At 55.3% G+C, this 9,170-nt stretch overlaps 2 protein-coding genes across 4 annotated transcripts in view; one reads left to right on the top strand and one right to left on the bottom strand.

Annotated features, from left to right (window-relative positions):
- Positions 1-2,238: 2,238 nt before the first annotated feature.
- GINS3 (GINS complex subunit 3) lies at positions 2,239-8,786 on the bottom strand. Of its 2 annotated transcripts, XM_077288970.1 has the most exons (3): positions 8,525-8,783; positions 6,109-6,342; positions 2,239-3,525 (listed from the first exon to the last, which is right to left on the bottom strand). In XM_077288970.1, the coding sequence occupies exons 1-3, from the start codon at positions 8,690-8,692 to the stop codon at positions 3,295-3,297; spliced, it is 633 nt and encodes a 210-aa protein (XP_077145085.1). In that variant the 5' UTR covers positions 8,693-8,783; the 3' UTR covers positions 2,239-3,294. The 2 variants fall into 2 exon arrangements, with proteins under 2 accessions (XP_077145085.1, XP_077145086.1); XM_077288971.1 differs by lacking the exon at positions 6,109-6,342 and having other exon boundaries at positions 8,525-8,786.
- PRSS54 (serine protease 54) overlaps positions 8,778-9,170 on the top strand; it is a 6,517-nt gene continuing 6,124 nt past the window's right edge. Inside the window, exon 1 of one of the 2 annotated variants that reach the window (XM_077288968.1) lies at positions 8,778-8,931. In XM_077288968.1, coding sequence (XP_077145083.1) covers positions 8,861-8,931 — 71 coding nt within the window. In that variant the 5' untranslated portion in view covers positions 8,778-8,860. Of the gene's footprint in view, positions 8,932-8,982; positions 9,126-9,170 lie in introns of those variants that run through there. The other variant, XM_077288969.1, reaches the window with a different exon arrangement.

Genomic DNA, 9,170 nt, shown 5'->3' with positions numbered 1-9,170 from the left:
GGATGTGACAGTGTGTTGGGAGAATACTGAATGGAGGTATTGTGGGAACCCCTGGATCTCAGTGTACTTCTCTGGAGTGATTTCTGTGGAAAAGCTTTGGATATCATTATATCTGTAATGGGGGCTTTGGTTGACACTACTTTGAAGGGGGTGGGAGCTGGATGTGGCTCGCGACCCTCTCTCTAAGCTGAATGTGGCTCGCAAGGTCAGAAAGGTTGGGGACCACTGCAGTAGATTGTGCTCGTATTTGTGTTGGAGCAGTTAGTATAGTTCATACCTCAGTTTCTGTAATTTTTGGAGAATTGCGTTTGTGGGGCTATGTTTGTGCGTCTCTTCTAGTGCGGCTAGATTTTGATTAATTTCCTCTATTTGGCGTAGTCTTGCTTTTTTATTTTGAGTCGCTATTTAGAACAGTTTGACTTACATGTCACTGTATGTTATTGTAAGTGCGGTCACATCAAGGGCGGTGGTCCCTGCGCCCCCGATTCTACGCTCACAAGCAACAAGGCCTGATGTGGAGACGCCTTCTGAAAAGAGAAAACCAGTTACTGATGTCTACAGGGAAGTCTGGCTGCACAGAGGTCCCCCGGCTCTGGACTTGAGCCTCACTCCCAGTTGCCCCACCGCCCCCCAATCCTCGATCATCTTTGCCCTCCTCCCTGGACCGTCGCTGCCACCCTTCCCCGATCCTCGCTCACAGCTGCTCCTCCTGGATCCTCGCTCCTGGTGCCTCCCCCCATCCCCACACACGCCTCACTCCCGATGCCCCCCAATCCTTGCTCCTGGTGCCACACACTATCCTCACTCCCAGTGCCCCCCTGCCCCTCGCTCACCTACTAGTCAAGACATCACCAATTTCTCAACAGAAGGGTGAATAATCACTTGTCAGCTCACAGATGCCCAAAATAAGTGATGCTGAGCAAGGTGTAAAAACTAGTAATGAGCGAGTGTACTCGTTGCTCGGGTTTTCCAGAGCACGCTCGGATGGCCTCCGAGTATTTGTAACTGCTCGGAGATTTAGTTTTCATCGTGGCAGCTGAATGATTTACAGCTATTAGCCAGCTTGATTACATGTGGGGATTCCCTAGCAACTAGGCAACCACCACATGTACTTATGCTGGTTAATAGCTGTAAATCATTCAGCTGAGGCGATGAAAACTAAATTTCCGAGCAGTAAAAAATACTCGGGAGGTCATCAGAGCATGCTCTGGAAAACCTGAGGAACGAGTACACTCGCTAATCACTAGTAAAAACACAACGTCAGAGCGTGAATAAGGCAGTCCAGAATAAAGGGACGGTCACCCTGTTCTGTGCACCAATCCCGTCCCCGGAGGTTAGCTGCCTCTGGAAATGGCATCCCCGATCCCTAGCAACGATCCCCCCACAGATCAGGGAATACCCCACACCCCAGTATACACTCACAAGTGATAGATATACACCACAAGCACAAATGTCAGCGGCAGGAGAGTCCAATATCACTGCAACCAAAAGATGGAAAACCACTGGATATTGATTACAGAAAATCTCGAAAGCACAAAAAAAAAGGGGACAACACAGTGTGCGTCACCTGAAGCTGCAGACAACGCACTTTACGCCCCATAATGCACAAGCTCACAGGCTTATATGATGTCACAGGCACCAAGGGTGACACTTCATGTTATACGTCACCTGTCCAAAGTGCATGATCCGCACAATAAAGTACATAGTATGCAAAACTGTGCCAACAGGCTCATAAGGAGTACTTACTGTGCAGGTTCTTTAACATAGCAGATATGATCGAAAACAACTGATTACTTAGCTCATGTTGTTAGTGAACACCTCCCGCTAAGCAACCTGTAGACACCCCACTCTCAGCCGCCCACATGCCTCGCTCTGAGATGAGACGACCCGCTCAGACGCCTTGCTCTCAGACGCTAAGCTCTCACTCAGATGCCTTGCTGTCAGACGCCCATAGATGCCTCACGATGAGCAGCAGCGCTTCTGTCCTACATTGGACAGGACAATGAGGAAGTTGGAGGAAGACAATGGCTGCTTGCTGAGGTACAAGCGTTTCCTCCCGGCTGCACAGCTCTTCCCTCTCCGCCTGCTGTACAAACAGCTAAGACAGAGAACACAATCACAGAACCATCACCAGAGACAAACATGGAGCCCAGCCCACGAGGATCGGAGAGAAAGAGCAGAGAAGCCAGAAGGCTGAGCGGTGATGCTGCCCCATCAGATGCAGCTTGCTCTTAGAACTCGTTCACATGTAGCTTTTACTTCTGCATAAAACATGTCACATGCAGTGGAAAATATTTTTTTTTTATGCATTTATTTTAACACAATTTTTGGTGCAAACCAAGAGGGAAAGCTACTGAAAGAATGGATAGACTGCTTTTGTAAAAAAAAAAAAAAAAAAAAAAAAAAAAACATAGGAAAACTGCACCTTGTGAATGAGAGGTTAGAGAGTCATTCATTTTGTCAGAACAGTAAAAGTATTTTCCACAGAAAAATGCATCAGCGGCTGATGAGCTGATTAGTGAGGGAGCGTCTAGGGCCTTGTTCAGATGGAGCATTTTCTGTGCGAATTCCCCAGAGGATCAGTCTTTCCCACCGACATCAAAATGTCTCACAGGATTCCCACCAAGGTTTTATGTGGGCGAGTTCTGGTCCAGAGGCGCAGAAAAGCAAAACCAAAGGCACACCCCAAACGAAAACGAAGCACAGCACACCAAAAAGTACAAAGAAAAGCAGGAGCCCCAAGAACAGCACAAAATAAAAAAAAAGACCAGGGAAATCTACCCTGTTGAGTTTTGTCACGCGAGAGGTGACAGTATCAGGATGGTAACACCAACTCCTCGGACACGTTTGCGTCCTATGCGGGGGCCGATCAGCTCCCAATAATGTGTCTGCAATGGTGGGAGGAAAAAGGCAAATAGTGGGCTGCAGCTCAGCCCTAGGGTGGGGGCCTTATGCGCTATTGACTCCTCCGCTTACACGAGATCTGTAGCCCCTGCGGTCCACCTATATGACCGCGGCGGAATCAAGATATTCCCAGAACAGCAAAACTCACAATCAACCTGGATACAGCAGTGACTCACTACCATCGAACTGGTCGCTGCAGACGGACGATAACCCTTACACCGTGGCACCAGGGCGCACGTACAGGCAGTGCAATGACGAGTAAGGGGGTCCGTACTGCCATATACCGAACAGGGAGAAAGCTTCCATGAAGACAGTAATGCACTCGTGGCCGCCCCTGCGAGCCCCTCACACCCAGAGACCGCCATCAGTAACACACGTGCAACGGCGCTGTCAGGCGTCTGCCTCATTGAACTTCCTCTTCTTGTAGCTCTGCACTAGGCTGGATGCGGTGATCCGAGCGGCCGTCCCTCGCTCCCAGCTCTGAAAAGCATTCAAGCCCCTCTGTCCGGTCCGGAACAAGCCCCGCTCCAACTCGTCCAGCCGCGCCACCAGGGCGGATGTGTCCTCATTGTAAGCGTTCTGCGAGGAGTCCATGATGCCCCGAAAACGACCAATGAAAGTCTGGAAGACAAGACAGGAGGCAGAATGTCATAGACAACATAAATATCCTAGAGGTACCTCGTGTCCACCCTTCTTTCTTCTTTCATGTACCATCTGTCATGACAAGATAGGAGCGTGCACTCCATGCTGTGCTTATGTAAAGTGGCAGGGTACAGAGCTGTGAAGTCGCTTCATTAAAATGCAAGGATCCCTCTGATGTCTAAGGGTACCGTCTCACATTGGCACTTTGATCGCTACGACGGTACGATCCATGACGTTCCAGCGATATCCATACAATATCGCTGTGTCTGACACGCAGCGGCGATCAGGGACCCCGCTGAGAATCGTACGTCGTAGCAGATCGTTTGAAACTTTATTTCGTCGCTGTATCTCCCGCTGTCATCGCTGGATCGGTGTGTGTGACACCGATCCAGCGATGCGTTCGCTTGTAACCAGGGTAAACATCGGGTTACTAAGTGCAGGGCCGCGCTTAGTAACCCGATGTTTACCCTGGTTACCATCGTAAATGTAAAAAAAAAAAAACAGTACATACTTACATTCCGGTGTCCGTCAGGTCCCTGGCAGTCTGCTTCCCTGCACTGACTGAGCGCCGGCCGTAAAGTGAAAGCAGAGCACAGCGGTGACGTCACCGCTCTGCTTTGGCCGGCGCATAAACAGGATGCAGGAGGAGTGCAGGGAAGCGGACGCCGGGCACCGGAATGTGAGTATGTGTTTTTTTTTTTTTACGTTTACGCTGGTAACCAGGGTAAACATCGGGTTACTAAGCGTGGCCCTGCGCTTAGTAACCCGATGTTTACCCTGGTTACCCGGGGACTTCGGCATCGTTGGTCGCTGGAGAGCTGTCTGTGTGACAGCTCCCCAGCGACCACACAACGACTTACCAACGATCACGGCCAGGTCGTATCGCTGGTCGTGATCGTTGGTAAATCGTTTTGTGTAACGGTACCCTAAGTGACTGATGTTTATAGTCCCCACAGGTACCAGAAAATACATTATTAGGGTCTGAAGATGATCAATCCTCTGACCCCCTGTACAACTAGCCACAGTGACAGCACAATTTATACAATATCGGAATTTCTATCCATCCAATATTAACGAGACGTACATTGTTGGCAAAAATACACATTTACTTATAATTATAACCCCAACAAAAAGGCCCCAAATCCATAGGGGCTGTATAACCACCAGCAGCTAGGCCATGCTTGGTTTCCAAGCGTAGCTATTAGTCCCGACATCAGTCTCGACCTTCTGTGACAGCGCTATAAGGAGATATTACTTAAATTGGGATTTCCTAATATTATAAAGGGCTGAGTCCGGCCCACAACCGGGCCCTTGTGAGGTTAGTGTAGGGCGGTGTGTGGGTGGGACTCGGGGTCTGATAAACGATCGATCCCAATTATCATCAGTGTTCGTGCAGAGTTACAGATCATGTATGTAGGGACCCAAGTGTTGACGACCAAATCGAAGCGCTCTCCTTCGGCTAAACTGACTCGTCTCTGCGATCGGTGTAGTAAGTTCTCCCATTAATCCCTTTTATATTATGTACCTGAATATGCTGTATTGTTTTGTCCCCTTTGTAAAATCTTTTGTATATTTTTCCCAAACACTCCTCCCTTTGGATTAAATATAAAATGTAATAGTTCTGCTCTGTAAACTACGCCTCGAAGTGATAGATACCGTACGGTGTCTAACTGACCGAAACAGATTAGTGGTGGTGGCAGCGAGTAGTCTGGGGTTGTCGGAGAGTAGCTGTGACCCTACCGGGGTATATACACATATTCCATGTGTTGGAATCCGGAGGTGTATATGCCGTACGCTCACCGTTCATTTTCCAATAGCCGACCTAGTGGTGCGAACAGGCTGCGGCCTTCTCTGCCGATTGTCGGCGAATCATGTAATTGTCCAGACGATAGGGGGCAGCAGAGAGAGGATCGCTCCAGAGATCACAGAGGGTACTCGTGACCTTCCCGGCCTGTGATATCAGGGATTCATGGGAGTAAGAAAGTCCTGACAAATATTCATATCCCTGACACAGAATAAGAGGCCAGACACCGGGGTAAATCTCTCCCGCAGCGACCCCAACTGTCCTACGGGGTAAAGCTCTCCCGCAGCGACCCCGACCGTCCTACGGGGTAAAGCTCTCCCGCAGCGACCCCGACCGTCCCACGGGGTAAAGCTCTCCCGCAGCCACCCCGACCGTCCAACGGGGTAAAGCTCTCCCGCAGCCACCCGGACAGTCCCACGGGGTAAAGCTCTCCCGCAGCAACCCGGACCGTCCCACGGGGTAAAGCTCTCCCGCAGCCACCCCGGACCGTCCCACGGGGTAAAGCTCTCCCGCAGCCACCCCGACAGTCCCACGGGGAAAAGCTCTCCCGCAGCCACCCCGACAGTCCCACGGGGAAAAGCTCTCACGCAGCCACCCCGACAGTCCCACGGGGAAAAGCTCTCACGCAGCCACCCCGACAGTCCCACGGGGTAAAGCTCTCCCGCAGCCACCCCAACAGTCCCACAGGATAAAGCTCTCCCGCAGCCACCCCGACCGTCCCACGGGGTAAAGCTTCCCTGCAGCCCCCTGACCAGCACCTGTAGTAGGGTCTGGGCGATCTCAGTGTTCTCAGGACTCTGGAAGCTCAGCAGCTGTAAGCCAAAGCCATAGTAGTGAGGTCCCATCTTGTGCAGGTCCACCACCCCGGCGTCAGCGCTGAACACGGTGCGCCAGCCCTCCCGGTACGTCCTCGGCAGCTCCACTGACACGATCCTGCGCTTGTTGTCATACAGACCCTTCACCATCCACAGAGGCAGCTCCATACGGGCGCCCTGCAGAGAACGACGCAGTTATAGGCGATCCGAAATAGCGCGGGTCACAAAAAGAGGGGGGAGGGGTCCCTATAGGGAGCAGCATCAGGACCAACAGGGAAGGCGGGGCCGTAGGTGCCGTGACCTATGGGGGAAGGGGACAGCAGTATCACCAGGACCTATGGGAGGGCAGTAGGGCTGGGGCATAGAGGGGAGGCGGGCAGTAGGGCTGGGACCTATGGGGGAGGGCTGACTGGGACCTATGGGGGGCGAGCAGAAGGGCTGGGACCTATGGGGAGGCGAATTGGGACCTATGGGGAGGCGAATTGGGACCTATGGGGAGGCGAATTGGGACCTATGGGGAGGCGAATTGGGACCTATGGGGAGGCGAATTGGGACCTATGGGGAGGCGAATTGGGACCTATGGGGAGGCGAATTGGGACCTATGGGGAGGCGAATTGGGACCTATGGGGAGGCGAATTGGGACCTATGGGGGGTGGGCAGTAGTGATGGGAACTATGAGGGGGTAGGCTGGGAGCTATGGGGGTGTGCAGTAGTGCTGGGACCTACGGGGGGCGGGCTGTAGTGCTGGGACCTATGGGGGGGCAGGCTGGGACCTATGGGGGGTGTGCAGTAGTGCTGGGACCTATGGGGGGGTGCAGTGGGGCTGGGACCTATGGGGGTGTGTGCAGTGGGGCTGGGACCTATAGGGGGGGTGCAGTAGGGCTGGGACCTATGGGGGGGTGCAGTAGGGCTGGGACCTATGGGGGGGTGCAGTAGGGCTGGGACCTATGGGGGTGTGTGCCGTAGGGCTGGGACCTATGGGGGGGGGGGTGCAGTAGGGCTGGGACCTATGGGGGGGTGTGCAATAGGGCTGGGACCTATGGGGGGGTGTGCAATAGGGCTGGGACCTATGGGGGGGTGTGCAATAGGGCTGGGACCTATGGGGGGGGTGCAATAGGGCTGGGACCTATGGGGGGGTGTGCAATAGGGCTGGGACCTATGGGGGGGTGTGCAATAGGGCTGGGACCTATGGGGGGGTGTGCAATAGGGCTGGGACCTATGGGGGGGTGTGCAATAGGGCTGGGACCTATGGGGGGGTGTGCAATAGGGCTGGGACCTATGGGGGGTGTGCAATAGGGCTGGGACCTATGGGGGGGTGTGCAATAGGGCTGGGACCTATGGGGGGGTGTGCAATAGGGCTGGGACCTATGGGGGTGTGTGCAATAGGGCTGGGACCTATGGGGGGGGGGGGGTGAAATAGGGCCGGGACCTATGGGGGGGGGGGGGGGGGTGTGAAATAGGGCCGGGACCTATGGGGGGGGTGTGAAATAGGGCCGGGACCTATGGGGGGGTGTGCAATAGGGCCGGGACCTATGGGGGTGGTGTGCAGTAGGGCCGGGACCTATGGGGGGGGGGGGGGGTGTGTGCAGTAGGGCCGGGACCTATAGTGGGGTGGGCAGTAGGGCTGTGACCTATGGGGGGGGTGTGCAGTAGGGCCGGGACCTAGGGGGGGGGGTGGGCAGTAGGGCCGGGACCTAGGGGGGGGGGGGGGCAGTAGGGCCGGGACCTAGGGGGGGGTGGGCAGTAGGGCTGGGACCTATGGGGGTGTGTGCAATAGGGCCGGGACCTATGGGGGTGGTGTGCAGTAGGGCCGGGACCTATGGGGGGGGGGGTGTGCAGTAGGGCCGGGACCTATGGGGGGGGGGGTGTGCAGTAGGGCCGGGACCTATGGGGGGGGGGTGTGCAGTAGGGCCGGGACCTATGGGGGGGGTGGGTGCAGTAGGGTCGGGACCTATGGGGGGGTGGGCAGTAGGGCTGTGACCTATGGGGGGGGTGTGCAGTAGGGCCGGGACCTATGGGGGGGGTGTGCAGTAGGGCCGGGACCTATGGGGGGGTGGGCAGTAGGGCCGGGACCTATGGGGGGGTGGGCAGTAGGGCCGGGACCTAGGGGGGGGGGCAGTGGGGCTGGGGGCAGTGGGGCTGGGACCTATGGGGGGGGGGGCAGTGGGGCTGGGACCTATGGGGGGGGCAGTGGGGCCGGGACCTAGGGGGGGAGGGCAGTAGGGCCGGGACCTAGGGGGGGCTGGGACCACATCACGGTGCCCTCGCTCCTGAAGCATATGACCCAGTGACAGCACACCCACTCCCCCCAGTAACCATGGCGACCACCACGAGACCCCCACATGTCCGCCCTGGTCACCTCAGGGATGTGGTCGCTGTCGCCCCCTTTCTCCAGGAAGCCCAGGCGGGGGAAGCCGCTCTCCACCCGGCAGGGCAGCGCGTCCTGGGACATGAGCAAGTCCCCCAGTGACAGGAAGCTCTGCTCCCGGCCAACACTGCCCGCCACCGGCCTGTACGACTCCCACATCCTCCTCACTGTTCTGCGCCTGCGCGGCGCGGCGCGCCGCTCTCTTCCCGCCTTATTCCTTGTTGCTGTACGCCGGGAGACACGCCCCCTTACGTCACCACGTGAGCTGTACTCGCCCTATCAGGATTGCAACTGTTGCCGCTCCGTTACCAAGGAGATAAGTCAGCAATGGCTCATCCAGCGCCCTCTCCTGGTGATTTGTGGCGGTGCAGCCCTCTCTGTTTGAGAGCGGAGGCCAGGTGTGTGAGGGGGAGAGCGGCCTCCTCCGGGAGTGTGAGAGCGGCCTCCTCCGGGTGTGCGAGAGGGAGAGCGATAGGCATTACATTTTGCACTTTGTTGACTGCTGAAAATACTTCATTAACCCTTCGATTCGTGAATGTTTCCTACTTTACAGCATTTTTACATAGAAGCCTAAACTGTTTCATGGCTCTGTGTATGTATATACAATGTGTATGTATGTATTACAGTTGGTGCGGAA

This window comes from Ranitomeya variabilis, chromosome 2 (assembly GCF_051348905.1).
Source record: "Ranitomeya variabilis isolate aRanVar5 chromosome 2, aRanVar5.hap1, whole genome shotgun sequence".
Taxonomy (NCBI): domain Eukaryota; kingdom Metazoa; phylum Chordata; class Amphibia; order Anura; family Dendrobatidae; genus Ranitomeya; species Ranitomeya variabilis.
The sequence above is the reverse complement of the archived record's forward strand: the minus strand, read 5'-3'. Positions and strand labels throughout refer to the sequence as shown.